The 23,559-nt window shown below is 40.1% G+C and overlaps 1 protein-coding gene across 3 annotated transcripts in view; it reads left to right on the top strand.

The window, feature by feature from the left end:
* The window catches only part of VWC2 (von Willebrand factor C domain containing 2), a 414,069-nt gene that overhangs the window by 23,168 nt on the left and 367,342 nt on the right, over window positions 1–23,559 (top strand). For all 3 annotated transcript variants that reach the window (XM_075271156.1, XM_075271154.1, XM_075271155.1), the window contains exon 2: window positions 8,964–9,714. In XM_075271156.1, coding sequence (XP_075127257.1) covers window positions 9,031–9,714 — 684 coding nt within the window. In that variant the 5' untranslated portion in view covers window positions 8,964–9,030. The remainder of the gene's footprint in view (window positions 1–8,963; window positions 9,715–23,559) is intronic.

Below are 23,559 nucleotides of genomic sequence, written 5' to 3'. Positions count from 1 at the left end.
GGACAATTGATCTGATAGATGTCACCTCCGGATTTGATTATTGGTGCTCAGTTTAGATACAGAAAAGGTCTTTATCCCTTTCACTGCCAGGGGTCTCCGGAAATTTTGCACCTCCAGTAGCCAGAGCAATTTTCACAGTTTTGAGATGGACAAATAAAACCTAAATTGTAACATTAAAAAATAATTCTAACCCCCCCCCCCCCCCCCGTACCTATATATTTTCTTAAAGTAGACACCTGCAGCATTGTCAGAAATCCACTTGGTATTGTATGCAAACAGGCACCTTCATAGAAACCCACAGTACAATGTGTCTATTCAACAGCACGGATGTGTTTATTTCCATCCATAATACAGGTACTGTATATCACAGCAGATTAGCTGATGGCCATACTGACAGCTGCTAACCTGCTGCTAATACACCATGTGTGGCCCAAGGAGATTTCTAAATGGTTAAGAGTTATCATTAGTATTTGTAAGCCAAAACCAGTAGTGTTTCCAGATCATGAAGGTACAAATTTTTCTATTATCACTATGAAGATTTCATTCTTGTTTTTGGTTTACAAATACTGATAGGGTTCATTCACATGGATGAAAATGGTGATAAATCTGGTGTGGAATTTTCCACGCTGAAAAAAAAAAGCCTCCCATTGATTTCAATGCTAGTTTTTTTCCACTAGTGGAATTTTCCGCTAGTTGTAAAAAAAAAAAAAAAAAAAAAAAAAGCTAGCAGAACCCAATGGGAGGCTTTTTTTTCAGCGTGGAAAATTCCACACCAAATTCCTCACCATTTTCCTCCATGTGAATGGACCCATACAAAATACTAACCAAATTTGCAAGGCTGGGGACACAGAACTGAGTTGCTGCTGAATTTCCAATAGATAAACTCATAAACATGTTTCACTGAAAGCTACAAAATAAACCACCTGAAATTTTTGCCTAGGCATACCTGCCGGAATCTCTTTCAGCTTTTGAAGAACTTGCAATGTAAAGGTTAAAATTAGAGACGAGTGAGTAGTATTCGATCGAGTAGGTATTCGATGGAATACTACGGTATTCGAAATACTCGTACTCGATCGAGTACTACTAGCTGTTCGAAGTTAAGATTCAATGCAGAACCAGCGTTGATTGGCAGAATGCTATACATTGCCAATCAACGCTGGTTCTTCTCTTACCTTTAGAAGTCTTCTCCCTGCGCAGCGTCCCCACATCCTCTTCCAGCTCTGAATTCACTCTGCCAGGCATCGGGCCTTGGTAGAGCTGACTGTGCATGTCCGCTTGTAGTGCGGCCCAATGCCTAGCAGAGTGAATTCAAGGCCAGAAGAGGATGTGGGGACGCTGCGCAGGGAGAAGAATCCAGCCCGACCCTCACTCACGGACTTGGTAAGTAGAATTTGATCGAATTTTGCGTACCCCTGAAACGAGCATTTCCCCCCATAGACTATAATGGGGTTCGAAACCCGTTCGAACAGTCGAACAGTGAGCGGCTGTTTGAATCGGATTTCTAACCCCGAACATTTTAGTGTTCGCTCATCTCTAGTTAAAAGCCATGTGTAAAAACTGCAGTGAAGGTTACTGCACAAAGTCCTTATTCACATGGTCATTGATTTGCATCAGTAATTGTGAGCCAAAAAAAAAAAGACTACATAAGATACATAATAGTATACAAAGGTATAGGGGAAAAATTTGCACCTGTTTTTAACCAGCACCTGGATTTGACACACAGTCATTTGGGAGCCTTCACAAGACTCTGGGATATCATAGGAACCGTATGGCTCCTACGATTGAGCAGGAGCCATTTCGACAACTAGAAGTAAGTAGTCACATGCCATTTGTGCTGAGGCCTGTGATTGGATGCGGCGGTAATGTAGCACAATTGGGACATCATTGCTGATGTCAGTGGGGGGCATGTAAACCTAAAAATGGACCTGTTATCATGGTCAACCTTAGCTATGTATGGTCTTTGATCAAAACGTTTCTTTCCAGCCAAAGACAGAGCAAACAGCTATAGGGGTCAAACTGGTTGCACTTGTTACAGGTGCCACATCCTCACTTTGCAGGAAGCAGAGGTAAGTATGAAATTAAGCTTGTAATGGCGACCCTGTTGGGGTCATCAATATCTATGTGCGGGGCGGGGAAGGGGGAGGGTGGCTATTACCTGAAGGGGTTATTTAGGACATTATGTTGAAGATTATTTAACATATTATGTTCTTACAAGGTTACAATACTAGGCAACAACAAATATTTTTGAGATACAGTTCTACAATAGTTGGAAGTGACAAGGCAGCGATTCCTTTTATAACCAACTGCATAAAGACCTTCTTGAAAGAGTGACTGTGTAAGCTGCCTGACAACCATAGTTCATCACTAGAGATGAGCGAACACCAAAATGTTCGAAGTTCGAAATCCGATTCGAACAGTCGCTCCCATTATAGTCTATGGGGAACATATACTCGTTAAGGGGGAAACCCAAATCCGTCTCTGGAGGGTCACCAAGTCCACTATGACACCCCAGGAAATGATGCCAACACCCTGGAATGACACTGGGACAGCAGGGGAAGCATGTCTGGGGGCATATAAGTCACTTTATTACATGGAAATCCCTGTCAGCTTGCGATTTTCGCAAGCTAACTTTTTCCAATAGGAATGCATTGGCCAGCGCTGATAGGCCAGTTTACAGAATTCGGCCAATCAGCTCTGGCTCTGCAGGAGGAGGCGGAGTCTAAGATCTCTCCACACCAGTCTCCATTCAGGTCCAACTTTAGACTCCGCCTCCTCCGACAGAGCCAGCGTTGATTGGCCGAATTCTGTAAACTGGCCAATCAGCGTTGGCCAATGCATTCTATTGGCGTGATGAAGCAGAGCTCAATGTGTGTGCTGAGCTCAACTACGCCGGTGGTGTAGCCGGGAGTTCAGTGCACGGCCAGCTCTGCTATGCCGGAGATTGAACTCTCAACTACACCCGTGGTGTAGCCAAGAGTTCAGTGCACGGCCAGCTCTGCTATGCCGGAGATTGAGCAGAGTTGGCCGTGCGCTCCGGTGGTGTAGCAGAGCCGAGAGTGCAGAAGGGTTCAAGTGAACCCTTGGCTCTGATGTAGCAGAGCTGAGTGTGCACAAGGGTTAGAGCGCACACTCCGTCCGGAGATGTAGCCGTGCTGATGCTGTCAACACTGCTACATCTGATATTGAAACACAATGGAGACTGCTGTGGACTCCACAGCAGTCTCCATTGTGGTCCGATCGGAGATGTAGCAGTGTTGACAGCATCAGCACGGCTACATCTCCAGATGGAGTGTGCACTTGAACCGTTCTGCACACTCGGCTCTGCTATATCAGAGCCGAGTGTGCGCTTGAACCCTTCTGCACCCTCGGCTCTGCTACATCAGAGCTGAGGGTGCACTTGAATCCTTCTGCACCCTCGGCTCTGCTACATCAGAGCCGAGGGTGCACTTGAATCCTTCTGCACCCTCGGCGCTGCTACATCAGAGCTGAGGGTGCACTTGAATCCTTCTGCACCCTCGGCTCTGCTACATCAGAGCTGAGTGTGCGCTTGAATCCTTCTGCACCCTCGGCTCTGCTACACCACCGGAGCGCACGGCCAACTCTGCTCAATCTCTGGCATAGCAGAGCTGGCCGTGCACTGAACTCTCGGCTACGCCACCGGCGTAGTTGAGAGTTCAATCTCCGGCATAGCAGAGCTGGCTGTGCACTGAACTCTCGGCTACGCCACTAGCGTAGTTGAGCTCAGCACACACATTCAGCTCTGCTTCATCACGCCAATAGAATGCATTGGCCAGCGCTGATTGGCCAGAGTACATAATTCGGCCAATCAGCGCTGGCTCTGCTGGAGGAGGCGGAGTCTAAGGTCGGACCAGAATGGAGACTGGTGTGGAGCGATCTTAGACTCCGCCTCCTCTAGCAGAGCCAGCGCTGATTGGCCGAATTATGAACTCTGGCCTATCAGCGCTGGCCAATGCATTCCTATGGGAAAAAGTTTATCTCACAAAAATCACAATTACACACCCGATAGAGCCCCAAAAAGTTATTTTTAATAACATTCCCCCCTAAATAAAGGTTATCCTAGCTATCCCTGCCTGTACAGCTATCCCTGTCTCTTAGTCACAAAGTTCACATTCTCATATGACCCGGATCTGAAATCCACTATTCGTCTAAAATGGGGGTCACCTGATTTCGGCAGCCAATGACTTTTTTCCGATTTTTTTCAATGCCTCCTGTGTCGTAGTTCCTGTCCCACCTCCCCTGCACTGTTATTGGTGCAAAAAAAGCGCCAGGGAAGGTGGGAGGGGAATCAAATTTTTTGGGAGTTTGCCACGTGATGTTCGATTCGAATCGAACACATCAAACAGCCTGATATCCGATCGAACATGTGTTCGATAGAACACTGTTCGCTCATCTCTATTCATCACTCATTGTTCACTTTTTGACAAGTGCCTGTCAGGTTTTCATTGACATGTTGTAAAATCCAGTTAGATCTAGATGTTGCCTTTTCATGTTCTAGGTACTTGATGATTTCTAAGATACACAAATGTAGATAAGATATATTTAATTTTAATATCTATATCTAATTTTTATTAAGATGTATAAAATGTAACAAATAAACCTAACCTAACTTTTTTTTTCGGTTGTTCAGTACGATAATGGACAGTACTTGTTTACAAAAAAAAAGGAAAGCAGAAGCATTGCTAATCCTTACAGACCCTAAGGCTAAGAACCTTCAGTGAAAAAGCGCTGCAGTAATAACTGTGACAGTAATAAACACATCACGGTTTTTCCCACAGTGCTTTTCCTCTGTGGGATTTCTGCTTCATTTATATCTATAGAGAATCCGCTGACGTTTCTGTAGGTATAGTTTACATGCAGCGATTTTTGAAAATCGCAGCATTTCCGCTGAGCATATGTTTCTTTAATTTGTGGATGAAATTTACTATTATCCCATCCACTTTGCAGTTTTTGGTTTTAGCCACATGGTGCCCCAGCCTCAATGACACGGTCAATGTTTGGTCAGTAATTTGCACCAGTGACTGTGTGTCAAATCCAGGTGCTGGTTAAAAACAGGTGCAAATTAGAGATGAGCGAGTACTGTTCGGATCAGCCAATCTGAACAGCACGCTCACATAGAAATGAATGGACGTAGCCGGGTTAAGCGGCCGTCCGCCGTCAAAGCGGAAGTACCAGGTGCACAGTACTCGCTCATCTCTAGTGCCAATCTTTCTTCTATACCTTTGTATACTATTATGTATATCATGTAGCCTCCTCGTTTTGGCTCACAATTACTGATAAAAATCACTCACCATGTGAATAAGGATTTTGTGCAGTGACCTTTACTGCAGTTTTTACCTATGGCTTTTAACCTTTACATTGCAAATTCTTCAAAACCTGAACAATCCTTCAGGCTTTCAGGGAAACATGTTCATGAGTTTCTCTGTTGGAAATTCAGCAGCATGTCAGTTCTGTGTGTCCCCAGCCTTGGGAATTCGGTCAGTATTTTGTATCAGTATTTGAAAACCAAAACCAAGAATGAAATCGTCATAGTGAAAATTTGTACCTTCCTTAAGGCCACCCTGACTCATGTGGGCCTAGGAACCACTAGACGCTATCTAGTATCTGAGCCTTATATTAATTCCACCTCGCTCAAATTCGAGTTAATGGCACTCTGGTTCTTCAAAAACCTCCCATAAATCTTTGTTCATGTTGTTAATATGCTCAACTACATCACCTCTATGTCTCTCTGAGGAGATCACATAACCTTTATGGATCTCTCACACCACTTGAGAGGCTTTGCAACTACGTGTCAGAGTCAATGGGATTCTGTTTTGAAGCGCTGACTCTGACACGTGTTTACGTGTCAGAATGAGCATATCATTACTTCGTGGGAACGGGCCCTAACACATATTACCCTTCCCTCTTTGTCCTGCGGATTATACTTACTTTGTTCCTTACCTTTTCTATTGTTCCATCTTCTTTATTGTACTCTGGCCCATTTGTATATACTGGAAGAGACATTGATTCATTTCCAATACCGGTCGTGGCATCCTAGGACCCATTTGGCACCATTTTTTTTTTTATTGACCTCCAATAAGGTTGTTTCTGTATCACACATAACATCATAGCGTCTGCTAAATAGCCTACTGTGCCTTAAATCTCTGCTCTTCTCCAGAATTCTCCATGCAATTCAGTAAGATTGTTTTGGCATTGTATCTCTTTCATAAGCTACTTTGGATTAGAAAGCTGGGCATCATAACTCTAGGCTCCAATCCTATAATTGGGGGGTATTTATTTGACGCCTTTATAAGGCTCCCAGCTGCCATGATGTGATCTCTCATGGTGGAGTTGTCCTACATCATGGAAGGTACTGGGCCAATGTGGGAGCCCGGGGCCATTTATTTTACTTTGAGGGGGGGGGGGGGGTAGCCACACAATGCCCACAATCAGAGTGTACTCTGATCATGAGCATTAGTGCTGGGTCTCTGTTCTACATTACCAGACCATCCGCCATCCTTAAAGACCCCACATCTGCAGTCAGAAAGTGGTTAACTTTTGGTTCTGCCAAGATTGCAGTACTAGCTGAAAGTGAACTGGAGATATCACTAGTTAAAATACATTCGGGAATGTGATTTTTATATGTAGCATGAACTGCTACATATAAAGCTCAAGTTCCCAACTTTGTATGTAACTATTGATATTTCAGGTTGTTTTATGAATACTACTACAGTCTTGGTAACACATATAATACAAGAAAGATTTTTCTCTTGTGATATAAAATCATTTTCAGAATTACTAGGGAGAATTGTAGAGCCTGTTTTCTATTAAAAGGCAGTTAGATAGGTTAAGTATATTACAAAACTGTTCAAACACTCCCAAAACAAGGCTACATCAAAATCCACGTCAGAAAAAAATGCATGCGTTTTAGGTGCAGTGAATTTTGTTAAGTTTTCAAACATGCTTTATTTTTCATGTATAACACCAGTGAAAAGTTTGTGTCTGTTTATTATTTAATATTAGAGACCAGAGACTCTTAATAAATCAGATGCGCCATTGTACTAAAAGATTAAAATGAAAGGCGCCGGTAGTAATAAATTGGCCCCACTGATGTTAAGAGGCAAATGTTAGTTTTGTGGCGACCTTCTCTGTTTTCCTTGTCCTCATACCATTTAAGAAAGAGTATACAAAATATAAAAATTCTGTAAAATGAAAGTGAACATTTTTTATGTACAGTTATTACGTGTCTTTGTTGGAAATGTCTGAACATAAAACTCCCAGGAAGGGCACATTCTATTTGCAATTTCTATTTGTCGCTGAATCCTAGTAAAATAACTTGGAGTCTCTCTATTTTCTGGAAGGGGTATATTAATTTATGGCAGTTTAACTGCCAAAAATATATGCACCAGAAATCTGGCTCATAAAGTTAAATATGTTATTTTTGCAAACGCCATTTACTGTAAGTGCATGGGATGGATGTCAGATTTGAAGTTTTTCTGGAACAGAAATTTTCACATGGATGAACTTGAAGTGGATTAAATTCATGTTAGTGTGAGGCAGGTGATGATTTTTATCCTCTATCCTGATTTTTGTCACTTAGCGTAAAAAGTGTCATGTCATGTCTGAAGTGGATTCTGCCTTATCAATCCCATTGAAGTGAATTGTGTGGTGCCAGATTTGTAAATTTCGGAGCGGATTCCAAGGCAGAATTTATTAAATCAGAACAATTCAGCTTCAAATCGCAGTTGTATTTTTCATTAGTACAAATTTCACTATGTGAAAATACCTTAAAACATAGTGAAATGCAGCAAAAAAAACAAAAAAAAACCCTCTGCTTTTATCACTGCATTTTTGCTGTTTTTATCTGTGGATTTTCTTCCCTTATTAAACCTATACGGAACCGCAAGAGTTTCCACAGGCATACTTGACATGCTGCGATTTTTGAAAACGTAGCTTTTCCAAAGCGGATTGTTTTGTGCTATGTGTGGATGGGATTACCAGAATACTGCAGGTAGTGTAAAATGTCATGTTTTCTCAACATGCGGTTTTAGCCTTAGGCCGGGTTCACACGGAGTATTTTGGCTCGTAATTTGGTACGTAGACGCCTCGGTAGCTTTTGTGGGCCTTATACGCTCCCATTGTTTTCAATGGGAGCCGGTACCATATATGCAGCGCTATTTTGCGGCCGTGATTTTGCGGCGGCCGCAAAATAGCGCTGTGTATACGGTACCGGCTCCCATTGAAAACAATGGGAGCGTATACGGCGCGCAAAAGCTCCCGCGGTGTCTATGTACCAAATTACGAGCCAAAATACTCCGTGTGAACCCAGTCTTAGGTTCCATTCACACGCATGAAAATGGTGAGGAATTTAGTGTGGAATTATACCCCTGAAAAAAAGCCTCCCATTGATTTTCTGCTAGCAGAAAAAGGAACCCATTGAAGTTAATGGGATGCTTTTTTTTCAGCACTGAAATTCCACACCAAATTCCTCACCATTTTGCTTCATGTGAATGGACACTTAGGCTAAAGCCCCATGTTGTGGAAATGCAGCTTTTTTTGTTGCAGATTTTGTTGGGGTTTTTTAAGCCATGCCCAGGAGTGGATTGAGCAGAATGGAGAAGTATAAGAACTTCCTCTATATTTCCCATTCCTTTTGTAGCCATTCTTTGCTTTGGCTTAAATAAACGCAACAAAATCTGCAACAAAAAAAGCTGTGTTTTCATAACGTGGGGCCTTAGCCTTAGGTTTCCTCCCTACACACTATTTGAAGCAATAGCAAGGCTAACAATTACCATTGCATGTATCCCTTAGCTTCTAGACACACAGAGAATTAGTTATAAGTTCACTAATTTACATTTTGCACCAAGATAACTGGCACTATAGATATGACTGTTTTGTACAGAGATCCCCAATGATAATATGTCGATGTTAAAATAATGCACTAAACAGACTTTTATATCATGCAGAGACTTGAATGTGAAGCCACCAATCAACATTGAATGAAGGAGCTCAGACCCGGTGATGTGCTAGGAAATGCCCAGCCCCACTGTAATGGCAATTGGAGCTCTTTCAAGCTCTCTGCTTGTGACATGTTGCCTGATGGTTGCCCTATGCAACCCTACTATACGTGTCCAGAATCTTACACAGGGACAAGGCCACGGACAGTTAAAAAACAGTCAAGAAAAGAGGGATCATATGACTCATGATAATCAAAGCCAAACAAACTTGGGATTACTAAATATAAACAGAACAGAAAAAGAAGAATCTATAAAAGACTGGAAAAATTCAACTAACAAAATTATTTTAAACAAGGATTTTTTGACTAGACAGAAACAGACTTTAACAACTCAAACTATGAGCACTAAATCAGGGACTGTTACACAAATGCAATCAGATGTGGTGCAAGACCAGCCCCAGGAGGATATAGTGACAACGCAGGAGGCTCCAGAGGAATATGCTTACCCAGATTATCGGGGGAAAGGTTGTGTGGATGAAAGTGGTTTTGTGTATGCTATTGGGGAAAAGTTTACACCTGGACCTTCAGCTTGCCCTTGTCGTTGTACGGAGGAGGGGCCCCTTTGCATTCAACCAGAGTGCCCAAAGTTACACCCACGTTGTATTCAAGTTGACAACAGCCAGTGCTGTCCCCAGTGTAAAGAAAAAAAGAATTACTGTGAATTTCGGGGAAAAACCTATCAGTCCTTAGAAGAGTTTATGGTAAGTAATACTACTGAAAGAAATGTAATATTATAATTGTGTAACTAACATACATGGTATTACACTATTGTCAGCTGTGTATAGCAAGTTGATGCTTTCACTTCCTATTTTGCCTAGTATGATAGCTCTTGTGTAATCTGTTTGGGTAACTTTATCAGTTGCATGAGATGACTGTTCTCAAAAATGAAATGCATGCAAGTTGTTGAACCCTTACAGCTGTGTCTCAGCCTGACCCATTTGCCTTTATATAGTTGTGACAGCTAACAGATGAGCACATTGTGTTGTTGCAGCAATTTGTGGTTATTATTGGTTTTCTTTGCAGCCATTTGGCAGACTTAGGGAGCCTTCACACGGAGTTTAAACTCCGCTCATTCTGAACGTAAACTCGTTCAGAGTGAGCGGCGTAAAAAACAGATCCCATTGTCTTGAATGGGTGCTGGCATACGCACGTATCACATTGAAAGCAATAGTTAAAAAAGCCTCCCATTTATTTCAATGGGGAGCGCGTGTATGCCAGCACCCATTCAAGTCAATGGGATCTGTTTATTACGCCGCTCACTATAGAGTTCTTGAAATGATAAGGGAGCAGCCAGTGTATGTTGTTGTTCAGATGAGAGTTTAAAGAGAGGGATATTTATCAGGAACCCATCTTTCTGCTATACACATGGTTTATACACCTCCGCGTCACCCTGAAATTATATAGACATTGATAGTAAGTTCAGAAATGATCAGCAATCAGTCGAGGGTTAACAATTTTCCAGCCCTGAGCATCTAAGAGTTGGGACTTAGGTTTAGCTTGTTTAACTTTCTTGTCAAGGAATCCACTTGTTCTATTATTGAATTTCCATAAAAGAAAAATAATTCAAAGCACCTCAGAAAATGGTTGTGAGCAACCAGTGCTGGAGCAACCCAGTACCAGTCGTAGAGTCAGCTGCTGCACATACCATGGACCAACCAACAAGTTGAGGGTAATGAAATGGACACAGACAAATGTGGGGAAAAAAACTGGAATATAATATTGTGCGCTGCTAAGGTGGTAGATTAAAAGCACAGGAAAAGGAACGATTATATGTAAATAATTCTTTAATGGTTCATATACACTGGCAACGCTTTTCAATGCTCAACTGGGGTCTTCATCAGGCCAACTATACAGAAAATATAATAAAACATATAATACATACAGTAAATAACAGATATACAGTATGTGAAGTACTAAAAGTAGTTATTATTGTGTGCATAGGCTTGACATTGGAATTTTTGGAAGTTAGGATCCTGCTGCTGAGCCAGTAGGCTGTGCAATTGGATCTGGTATTTCTGTATCTCTGTAGACATTGCCAGGTAGGATGGAGTTTATTTTTATCAGTGAGGGATGAAATAGGAGCCAACAGAGCATCAATATATTTAGATCTCTGTTTCTAAGCCCTCGCATGAACACTTTATGAGTGTTCCACAAGGTGCAGGGGTCAGATGTTGAAGAAGCATTAATGTTAAAAAATTCTAGTAGTTCTTTTTGGAGATTTTCTACATTAAGAAGTATAATCTAGAATGAAGTCATTCACATGCCAGTATTAAGGTAATGTATTAAATATTTCCCGGAAGACCAGAGAAATCGGAGCACAATCCATCCAAGTTATCAGCCGTATATAAGAGGAAATTGTTTGTAGGAGACGCAATTTATTTGGCAGAAAAAAATCAATTCTGGAGTAGGAGGAAAAAAGGGAGGAGAAAAAAATCTAGAATCCCTTTCGCTACCATGTTGGCATCTCCATGCATCCCATAGGCCAAGATCCGACAAGGAAGAGATCAGGATAGGCAATTAAAATCGCCACCAATCATTAATAGGCAAAGGACTGAATTTTAGGTAAGATGGAGTTCCAGTATGGCTTTTGAGGTTTGTTGGTAAAGTATACTGTAACAAAGGTGTTTATGGTACAGTTAAGGCCCAAATAATGGCCCTGGATGTCTGTCAAAACAGAATTGTAAATAAATGCAACAAAGTCTCTAATTGCAATAAGTACACCTTTTCTTTAGCCATGCAATAAGACTTACAAATATGAGAGAAGGAAAGATTAGTCATTTTCTGAATGGAAATGCATCTCTTGAACCATTAATATATATCGCATTTCAGCCTTCTCTCCTCTATCCATACTGAACTTCACTTAAATGGACTATTTAAGCTCCTAACATTCAGGGAGGATATACAAAGTTTCATGATAAAGGGAAAGGATGTGCGGTGTTGTTAACCATATAGAAGCCATGCCAGCATAGTAGGTGGGGAGGTCAGACAATGTAAATATCCAAAATGAACACATGCATACATGAACCACAAACCATAAAACATAACCTGTGAACAAAGAGCAGGTTAAAGCAGAGAACTATATAAACTGCAAAAAACATAGTAGTGCTAGAATACACCAAAAGTGAATTCAAAGGGGGGTGGTTGTTTAAGATAAGGGAGGGGTTAGGGAAAAGTTGATTAAAAGGTTAGATCAGTAATTGCGAATGAGCAACAATTTTGCCAACAATGACAAAGAACAGCTGATCTCTGCAGGGTCCGAGGTTCAGTCCCCCACAGACGGCAAATGAGAATCAAAAATCAATTTTGCATTATGGCATTTTTTTGTTTATTTAGTTTTTAATCTGCCACCTATTGGATTATTTCAACAGGTAGAAGCCAGAATTTTACTTTATTTTACTCATTCTCCACTTCATCCTTCAAAGGGTGCTGCACAATAGTTCCCAATGCTGAAAAACCTGACTAGAGGCTGAAGGGCAGGTGGATCATGAGACGTGTGGGGATGAGTAAATAAAACATTAGCAGCTCCCTGTTGGAATAATCCAAAGTGTCACTCTGTGGGCCAAACAAAATGGGGCAAAAAAGTGCAAATACTCTGTAGGGCAAAACAAGTGGAAAGTATTTGTGAGGATAAATAAAACGGGGCAATATAATGTGTGTGGGTCAAAAAAGTGAGAAAATACTCTGTGCGGAGGCGAAAAATGGAACAATATTCTGTATGGGGGACAGAAAAAGGACAATATACTGTGTGGGAGTCAGTAAAGGGGGAAATATACTCTATGGAGACCAGTAAAGGTGGTAACATACTGAAGGAGCCAATGAAAAGTGCAATAAACCATATGGACACCAGTAAAGGGTGCAAAATACTGTTTGGGGGACAGTAAAGGGGGTAATATATTGTGGAGCCCAGCAATGGGGGCATTATATTGTGTGAAGGCCAATAAAGGTTATTTATTTGACCAGCAAATGCAAGAAAGCTGGAATTGCAGGGCATTCTTTGATAGTGCACATCATCAGCAATAGGGGAAGATTGACTATAACACCGGTTTCATCTGCAGCACAACAATATGTAACTGATGTCCAGAATGTGAAATATTTTGTCTAAGAAAATTCCTCCTAATAGGAAGATGTGAATTACACTTTACAGTACAGTGCATATACTTGCTACAAAATGACGTGACACATTACTTTCATGGCATAGCCTATTGCTGCTGTATTTTACTAGTTATAATTGAAAACATTACTGATAAACTGCAAGCCTGTATTATACTTCATCTGCGTGTTTAGCTGGATTATGCCATGTACTTTTCTGTTTCAGAAAAATGTCATTATAAATTGCCTTTTTGATCTCTGTCGGATTCTCAACATAAGAACAAAGTGGGGTTCTAGTTACTTCCCAATCACACTGCACTTCACTTGGCATGCTTCAATGACTGGGAAGCTAATGCTGCAGGGCCCAGCAAATGTATGTAAAATTACTTGCTTTAACCTTGCTCTATAAGATATCGCACAATTGGAGCATAAATGCTATAGGTCGTGTATGTACTGTTTATGCTGGAGACACAGCAAGACCCCTAAGAGATAAAGCACACCAGAGTTTTCTATAAGTTTCCCGAAAGATGTTCCAATGAAGTCGATGTGTGCTCTTATTTCAGGCATACAGTTCTAGGGAGTAGCTGCTTCCATGTGTTTCATGTTAATTCTTCCCTCTTATGGGTATGTACTGACTAGTAAATCTACCAATATTGTAAACATCACAAACTGTAAGTGATATCCACTTTAAAGTGATCAGAGTAAAAATTGAAATTTTATAGGCAGAAAGATGGTAGGTTAAAAGTAGATAATAATGGGGGCATATCCTGGTATCCTGGAGAACAGACATCTCTAGAGCGAGCTCCTTCTCTGGCCTTATTAAGCAGGGGGAAATAACTATCAAACATCGGGAAAAAACACATGTAAAAAGCCCCAGAGGTGTCTCGGCATCTCAACCTGCTGAAATAGCAAACTGACAGAGATGCAACAGTCTGCAGACAGCGAATGAAGATCTGAGGATTCTAGCCTGTCCATACATACCTGTCCAAAAATTCCCAATACACCAGTTAAAGCATTCCATGACTTGTAAACCTCATTGTGCCCTCCTTATATGATGCTGAATAAGACACAGCAGCCATCTTCCGTTCCATGTGCTCGTGTTCCAGCACCTCAATCTCTCCACGATCTGTAGAGGTCTAAACCATCATCACCCATATCACCACAACCACTGAGTTCATCTACACCAGCGATTCCCTCACCTCTCTACAAACACTACTTGCTTTACAATGGTCTGCCCATGGAAAAGGCCATCTTTCAGTTTCCAGCATCCTTCAAGACGCACACTGGGTGCCTTTCTAATACTCACCTAAGTGATAACTCCTTTTCATCTAAAAAGCTGCTCCCCAACTTACAAACCAAACAGAAAACATCTGGGATATGTTTCCTCACACCCTGCCTATGGCCTCCTGATGGACACTCCTAATGACCCTCCTGAACAACAAGCTCTGCTAGCCCTGTTGCTGAGCAAGATGGACATGGAGAGACATGGCAAAGATTTTTAAAAAAGCCTTGGTGCCAAGATTTGAGATGAGTTAAGCTTGACATATCCACTCTCCAAAATCTGGTGGAAGAATTAGAGTCTTTTCAAAACACAGTCACATCTACACAAAACCGTAAATGTACCATTGTCTCACAGGCATCACAATGCTGCAGGTTGATGCCTCATGTTGATGACATTGAAAATACAAATAGAAGGTATAACATCAGAATCAGAGGTGCCCCATAAACCACCCACAACCAGATCTCATTCCCATTTTTAGTTCACTATTTGAATGCCCAGCAGATACCCAAATCGAATTCGATAGGGCAAATCTCTCGCTCCCTCCCTGAAGTTCAGTCCCATCAAAGCTCTGCAATGTCATATGCAGCAAACGACTACAATGCTCTCAAGGAAGAGATAATGATACAAGCTAGGGAGCAGAGAGAGATAAACTCTGATCCCGCCATACTTGCCCTGTTTCCAAATCTCTCACGTCATAAATTGAGACAGAGGGCTGTCTTGAGACCAATGTACTTCAATACTTCAAGGCCATGGAATATCTAACTGCTGTGTCTTTCCTTTTTCTATCCCAGTGAAACTTAGGGATAGATTTGTCAATCTGTCCATGGCAGAAGACCTCCCAACTTTTCTACAGGCCCTGGATTTACCCTTGCTTCAACTCCCAGGAAAGGAATCAATCCTCAGAGAACTGGTTGCTCCTGACAATCGAACCCTGCTGGGAGAAACTGATGACAGTGCTTATCACAGCTATTAAAGTAACTATAGTAACTGTAACATCTCTGCCTGTTCGGGTCTCTGCGCCACCCTCTGCTCGCGTGCTGCGGCACAGGAGGCATGTGCAGGTTGATAATTTGCTTAGTTTTTAGTTGCACTGTGTGAACACGGCTCTAGTTCTGTGATTGTATTTGCACCACTCCCATTTTCTGCCCTTATTGCCTCTGTCCTTTAAGTGGTTAAATTTTGTCTTGCCCTGTGGTTGACAGCCTGCCTTCCTGTCAGGTTCAGGTCGGTTTCTTCCTCCCCTATTTAGTCTTGGCTCTTATTCACACCAGTGCTTGCTATAGCCTTGTGCGTACTTGCTTTTTGCTGTCACTATTTTTGCTAGCATTATAATCCTTGACCTTTGTCTTTCCCTACTGACTATTCTTTGGACTCCAATTTGGACCGCATCGCTCGACTGTTAACTGACCCTTGGCTAGCTGACCTCTCTTTGTTGTTGTCCGTCTTGTCTGCGTTTTGTGTCTCACATATACAGGAAGGAACCGTCTTCGTGGTTGCTGCCTATTACGTAGGATAGGGCCTGGCAATAGGAAGGGACAGTTGGGGGCTTCAACTTATGGCTCACTGTCTCTTGTGTCCCGTCCCAAGCTTCAACAGCTACTGTGGAATTGCTGTCCTAGCAATTCCCTAACAGCAACACACCCGATTCAGACAAAGAAATCCTCTGGGGTGCTTGACCTCCTAATAGACATTTAATTGCAGGTAACTCTACCTCTGTGAACTTTTGTTATGCTATCTTGCACTCATGCGTGTTATATTCCAGGTTAATCATACCTTTCCACCTACAAATACTTTGATAATATATAATAACAGTATAATATAGGAAGTCTACATACCCTTGGTATGTACATATATATTAGCCAAACAGAACAAGACCATCTTAAATATAATAAAAATTACTAAATATTTTATTAAAAAATAATAAATCAAATTTACAACAATAAAGTGAATGAGCAAACAGAAAAGGGAGAGTAAAATACTATAATCACTGTTAATATGTAACATGCAAATGGGGGACACAATATCCCTGGCCATAGAAATTACAACAATAATGTAAAGTAATACCAGTTATAACATACCTGCACTGCCTTGCAAAAGTATTCATACCCTTTAAACTTTTTCACGTTTTGTCACCTTATAACCACAAAGTTAAAGGTATTTTATTGAGATTTTAAGTGATAGACCAACACAAAGTAGCACTTAATAGTAAAGTGGAGCGAAAATTATACATGGTTTTCAAAATTTTATTCAAATAAAAATCTCAAAAGTGTGATGTGTAAAAATCTTCAGTCCCCCTATATCAATACTTTGTAGATCCACCTTTCTCTGCAATTACAGCTGCAAGTCTTTTGGGGTATGTCTCTAAGAGCTTTGTACCTCTAGAGACTGAGATTGCCCATTCTTCTTTGCAAAAGCTTAAGCTCATCCAGATTGGATACTCCAATGGGATTTGCCAACTTTTCTCCACATATATCCCTTACAGGTTTCTTGCTTGCTGCTGTCCAGTGATGCAGTGTTACATAAAGTTGCATCCATATTGGTCTCATAGTGTATGTTAGCCAAACTTGTTTCTTTTCAAAAGGGTTATCACTGAAATATTTGCTCAAAAAGTGGTCTTTGGTTGGGTAAGAGAGTAGTCCTCCTTTAGGTAGGTATCTTCCATGGATCTTGATGGAAAAAAAGAGTGTCAATGAAGTGGTCTCTTGAAGAGATTTCACTACATTTAACAACTCCTTCATCTAGTTTTCATGTGTTGTGTTTTTGCTGTTTTGTACTTCCATCCACCTAAAGCTGTTTTATATTCATATTACTGTGGTCTTATGGACATAATGTTGCATTCTTTTCAAGAATTTCTGATACGTAAACTGTTCCTTATGAATACACTCTTGGTTATGTTACAATTCTTCTAAATACTGACATTATTGGCTATCTTATTGGTCGGGATTGGGATTATAACAGTTATCGTGTACTGTGTCCCTTAGCATGTTCTTCCCTCATATAAAGATTGATGTATCTAAATACATGTTACAGAACAAGTCACTTTGGAAAATAACTTGCTATTTTTATCGTTTGAACAACTCAAGTTTTTCACATAATTGCATAAGTTTTCAGTCCAATTTATCTTTTTTCTATAAACAATGTATATATCATACATTGTCATACAAACTTTCTATACGTCACTATGGACACATAATTGTATTAAAGTAATCCAACAGTATATTTAACGATTTGTCTTGTAGTGTCTGTTATGAAGTACACTACAAGACAAATCGTTTAATATGCCGTTGGATCACTTTAATACAATTATGCGTCCATAGTAACGTATAGCAAGTTTGTTTCAGTGTACATTCATGTGACTGATCATGTGACCGCATTGTGACCACATCTCCATAGTAAGTAAATCTTTTCACAACAGCCCCGGAATATGGTAATATATTATGATACAATTATTGTTTTTATGTTTCCACTTACCTGCTCCTCGGCCTACTCATTTCCATGTTATCAAGGTTAGTTCCATTGTTGTAGTACGCATCTGCACACTGTTTGTGCTTTGATATTTTGTCCAATTTTTTCCAATTTTTTTGCAGGATTCATATTCATGGTCACTTATAATGTTTGTTCCATATATTTATTCATATGTTTGTGTATTTTTTTTTATAATGTATTTATCTTATGACGTATACTCGTTGTATGTGCCAGGTGTAACAATTACATCTCATTAGGGACGTTTTAGGTATATACTATCATGTTCACACTGGTAGTGATAGCTATGACTAAGGAGCTATCTCTGAAACGCGTCAGCGGGCCAGCATGTTACGGCGTTATCGTCAGTCTGGTATGTCCATGTGAATCCTCATTTTAAAATGCATTTTAAATCTGTTTTTGGCTCGATGTCTTGTTAATGATTTTTATTGGACTGTATGTTTCTATCTATTAAAAGCTAAGTTTTAATTTGGATTAACTGCCGTGCTGGATATCCTCTTTTCGTGAATCTATTAACATTGCCTGTGCCCAGAAGGCTATATCCTTGCATGGTGGTGTCTTATATACAGACATTACATTGGAGCCTATGGCTGTGGACTGTTCAGTGTTTGTCCACAGTATAGAGCATCATTGTCTGACCCCAAATTGACATAAAATGGTATAACACTTCCTTCCTGGCCCCCTACATGGTATTGCACCCCCTTTACTGGTACATTGCCTCCATGTTGACCTCCATGCTGTATGTTGCTTCCCTTACTAGACTTGAGAACGTGTTTGTTCTTTGATAGAACATGAACCACAGTACATTGATAAATGTCTATCTTATTGCAGCCACCACCACTGTTTATTGGTTACTTTTTCTATGTTGAACTACTGCTAATAAAAGGCAGGGGTAGTTAGAATTTCATCATTAACATTATGGCTATTTAGCATCTACAAATGACATGAAAATAAAATGAGGGCATTCACTTGAAACATTTTTTTGACTGTAAACTTGTTTATAAGGATAAAACAGAACTGGTAAACCATGAAAATGATGTGAAAGTCATGCAGGGCAAGGAATCTGCTATCAATGTATCTTCTAACATAGATTTTGACTTTGCAGGGGTTTTTTTATACAAAGCTTTGAAGAATCCTTTTTTGTACATTCCTTGTTGCGATTTTATTACTTCTGTATAGATTTTTATTTTTTGATCTTGTGCTAGGCTTCCTTTCAGAATTATAGGAATCACTTTAAGGCCAACACATTAGATATTCATGTGAAATTGACTTTCACTAGTGTCCTTATTATTTTATATTATTCTGGTTTTAATACTTTGTAAAAAACAGACTTACTTAAAAATTATTATATAAATTTGGGGTCTCTAAAAGTAATTGCAGTAATATTTCATAAAGCCTTGTTACCAACTATAAAATATAAAATAGAGCTATGTGCTATAGTCCTGCTCCACTGTCTAATGAGTTCTCTGGCAGAACAACGTGCATTATACTAAATTTTGCCATGTAAGCACTCCCTTGTTTTGTCAGAAAGATATTAAAGTACTGTACCTGTATTCCATTTACAGACTTTATACTGTAGAAAATGACAGATGAATTTTAAAGTCCCCACAGGACCTAATAATGGGCACAAACAGCAATGGGCCCTTAGTTCTAGAACATTATATTGGCCGGCAATGCTGCTTCATTCAAAGTCTATGGATAAAGGAGGCAGTGAAATACAGTGAAGGGTTGTGTTTTGCCTCCTGTGTAAGTATTGTTATGGGGAAACTGATGATGGAATTGTTGGTAAAACTCTACACTCAAACCTTTATAGGATAACTATGAATGTTACTGTTATTAGAAAAACTACCATATATACTCGAGTATAAGCCTAGTTTTTCAGCACAGTTCTTGTGCTGAAAAAAAAAACCCTCGGCTTATACTCGAGTCAAGCAAAAAAAATATATATATATTTATTTATTTTTTTGTAGGGGGGGGGAATTCTTTGACCAGCCACAATAGTAATGTATAGAATCTCCCATAAAATAGTGAAAAAAGAGGCTTTAAAAAAATATAATAAAAAAATAAACTAAATAAAACAAAACACCCCTTCCCCTTTCCCAGCACCCAGCAACTACTGCACCCAAAAACTCCGACCAATTTAATTTTTGAAATTTTCCAGTAGCTGCTGCTTCCCCCCCCCCCCCCCCATCCCCTTCGGCTTATACTCGAGTCAATAAGTTTTCCTAGTTTTTTTTGTGGTAAAATTAGGGGTCTCAGCTTATATTCGGGTCGGCTTATACTCGAGTATATACGGTAACTGTTCCTTCGCCTTTAAAAGCAGACTTTTCAGTCCTCTGTAGTTTTGCTTCAACATCTATGTATATAGTTTCTTTGCACTTTCTTGATGGTAAACTCAGCGGGGCAGATTTATTAAGATTAGTATATTGCACGCCAGTCTCAATAAATGGTTCAACTAGGGCAGTGATTTTCAACCAGTGTGCCGCGGCACACTAGTGTGCCGTGACACATGGTCGGGTGTGCCGCGGGGAAAGTTCCCCAGACGCGTGCTAAGATTGGCACGGGAGACCTATTTTGCTGGCACAGCAGCCAGTGCCCTTGTAAATGTAGACGGAGCGTCCCTTCACTGCTCTGCTAGCTAGAGCTGAGGTGTAGTACACGCCCCCTTCTCTCCCTGCCCACCAATCAGAGGTGAGCCTCTCACTGCACAGGATAAGGGCTCCTTGAACCTGCTGCTACATGTGAGGAGGAGCTCCTGCCGTCTGCAGCCCTGAATAGGAGAGGAGGAGAGGAAGCTGAACAAAGTGAAAGTAAAAGAAAACACCAGGTTAGTAACTATGCTTATGAATGTCAGGCATTTGGGGTTATTACTTTAGTTTTAGTAACTCCATGTGCCTCACATTAATAGCAATTAACCCCATCATGTCCCTCATATTAACTCCTGTGTGGCTCACATAAGAGTTAATAACATGTGTGACATATGGGGGTACTATATAATGAAGATATTTACTTAATTATCACCTCCATATGTCTCACATATCAGTATCCCTTATGTAAAGCACACAGGGGGTTAATGTGAGGGACATGATGGGGTTCACTGCTATTAATATGAGGCATATTGAGTTGTAACCTGTAATATACATGACCAGACTTTTTATACACAACTGTGGATAAGAGTACAGACCTATACATTTCTAAGGACCCATATATACAGCCATTCTTTTTGTGGCTGTGTATCTGGGCCAAATTGAAGAGCTGAAAATTATAGAGCAGGTCCTATATCTGTCCTATACCTACCCTATATCTGTCCTATATATACCCTATATCTGTCCTATACCTACCCTATATCTGTCCCATACATACCCTATATCTGTCTGCATTTGTGGCCCTGTCAATAAATTTTTAATGTTTATATCAGTGAAAACCACATGCGTGCCACTTGTATGCAGAAGGCGTAAGGCTGAGGCCCCACGTTTCATAAACGCAGCGTTTTTGTTGCAGATTTTGCGGCAGTTTATTTCAACCAAAGAATCAACCATTTAGAATCTATATTATTAACTATATGTATAATATGTACTGTTTTAGTGTCATTTTGTGCCATTTTGGTTGGTGGTGTGCCCCGGGATTTTTTAAGTGTAAAAAGTGTGCCGCGGCTCAAAAAAGGTTGAAAATCACTGAACTAGGGAATGGGAACTGGAGATTTATAAAAGGTTCGCTCTTCTTCATAAATTGTCTGCCATGTCTGTTCCCCCAAACTTTGTATTGCCCACAATTGCACAATCAGGTTTGAGGAATGAGGAGTGAGGTGAGGCATAGAAATGGCCTTGGGCCTCAAAAAAATCCCTGAACCCCAAAAAGCTGGTATAAAAGGAATGATGAATATCTTCCATTATGAAGGTCAGATATTGCGTACTTCTCATATCCCTTAACTACTAAAAGTAGTCACTGTCATTAGTAGATGAAGTCAAGTAAGCGGTCAGGGGCTAAACATCTATTGAATGCCTGCTTGCTGGCAGCTCAACTGTGCTTTATGGTAAAATAAAGTAATTCTCATAAGACTTTAACTTCCACCAAGTTAAAGAAGTAAGCGCTCCGTGACCCTTTTCATATCTGTAATAGAGACACCATAATGAAGCCTCTCTAAGTCATTGGAATCCGTTGTAAGATGGAATCACCACAGCGCCATTATTTTCATTATAAACAGAAACCAAAACGCAACAATTTTAATGTAATATCATAATTAGAACCTTGATTGTCAGTTGTAATAACATTAGGGATGGAATTATTTCCATACTACATGTACTATACTATTACAAGTTACAATGTGTAACTGATTTTATTAAAGCTTTCTTTTATTAGTTTAATTTCCATGAAAGGAATAACAAGCAAACATAAGACATAGCTGTTCTCATGAGCTGATGGGAAACTAACAAAACAACAACAGAATTATGCATTTTACTTTCCTTTGAGAATCCGCTCAGAAAATTTATGTTATTCTTACAAGAAAATATAATTGTCTGTAATTGTATCGTTGCAATTATAGTCATTTTCAGTTAAGCGGGATAAATCCTATTGCACCACAAAACATATTGGAACGTTATGATACTTAAAGGGAATCTAGCATTTTCTTTTATTTGTAAATCATCTTAAATCATTTTAATACATTCATTTATGTATTTTTCAATAGGAAGAAGAGGTTTACAAAGTGCCAGTTTAAAATAAGCCCACACTTGCAGATAAAACTGCATTGAATATTTGATTTTTTACTTTGCATTCGTATTTTGGCTGCTTTTCCTTCTTTTAACATCTAACATATTTTCAATTTGTCATAAAAATGATGCATTACTTATATGTATATTAATGTTCTTAAACATTCTTTGATAAAATATATGTCCTAATTGTAACATTGCTTTCTAACAAGACAATTCAGTGGTCGCTTCAAGTAGTTTTCCGACCATTAGAACTAATGAAGTGATGGTAAGATTTGCCTTACTCACTTAATGATCAGCAAGGTGCGACTATTGTGACTCCTACTGATTCACATTGACTCGTGGAAACTGCAATACAGCCCTGTCTGCTCCTTTTCCTTTTGGGGAACAATAGAGGTCTCAAGGGTCAGACTGCCACCAGTCACAATGTAGTAAGACATGGGTAAAGAAGAAAGACATACAGAGGAGATCATAGGTTTATAACTGTGCCCTGAAGCACATTAAGATGTAGACAGTACAGGTACATGCTCAGTACAGGTTGAGTTATATGACTAGTGTAACAACTATCAATGCTTGCTCTGCAATGGGGCATGCAACATAGGATATGATCTAGTGCCAGCCTGCAGGTAAATACTGACATCAAGGATGGGGAAACCAAAAATGCCCCCAATCCTTAACAGTTTTAGTATATTGTACATGATCTAATGGTCAGTAAGAAAATTGCAACATTTCCGATTTTTATTTTTTTATTTGGCTTGCAACAATATTTAGAAAAACCCTTTAAGGCTGGGGCCTCATGGGCCGGAAACGCGTTATTCAACCACGGTGGAAATGCCACAATAAAAATCATGGCGTTTTATAATAACTGCAAAGTGGATGGGATTCATGCGAATCCCATGCCCACTTTGTATTTGAAACCGCAACGTATATACACTACGATTTCCAAAATCAGCGCAGTTTTGGAAATCGCAGCATGTCAATTA

This window comes from Leptodactylus fuscus, chromosome 4 (assembly GCF_031893055.1).
Source record: "Leptodactylus fuscus isolate aLepFus1 chromosome 4, aLepFus1.hap2, whole genome shotgun sequence".
Classification (NCBI taxonomy): domain Eukaryota; kingdom Metazoa; phylum Chordata; class Amphibia; order Anura; family Leptodactylidae; genus Leptodactylus; species Leptodactylus fuscus.
The sequence above is the reverse complement of the archived record's forward strand: the minus strand, read 5'-3'. Positions and strand labels throughout refer to the sequence as shown.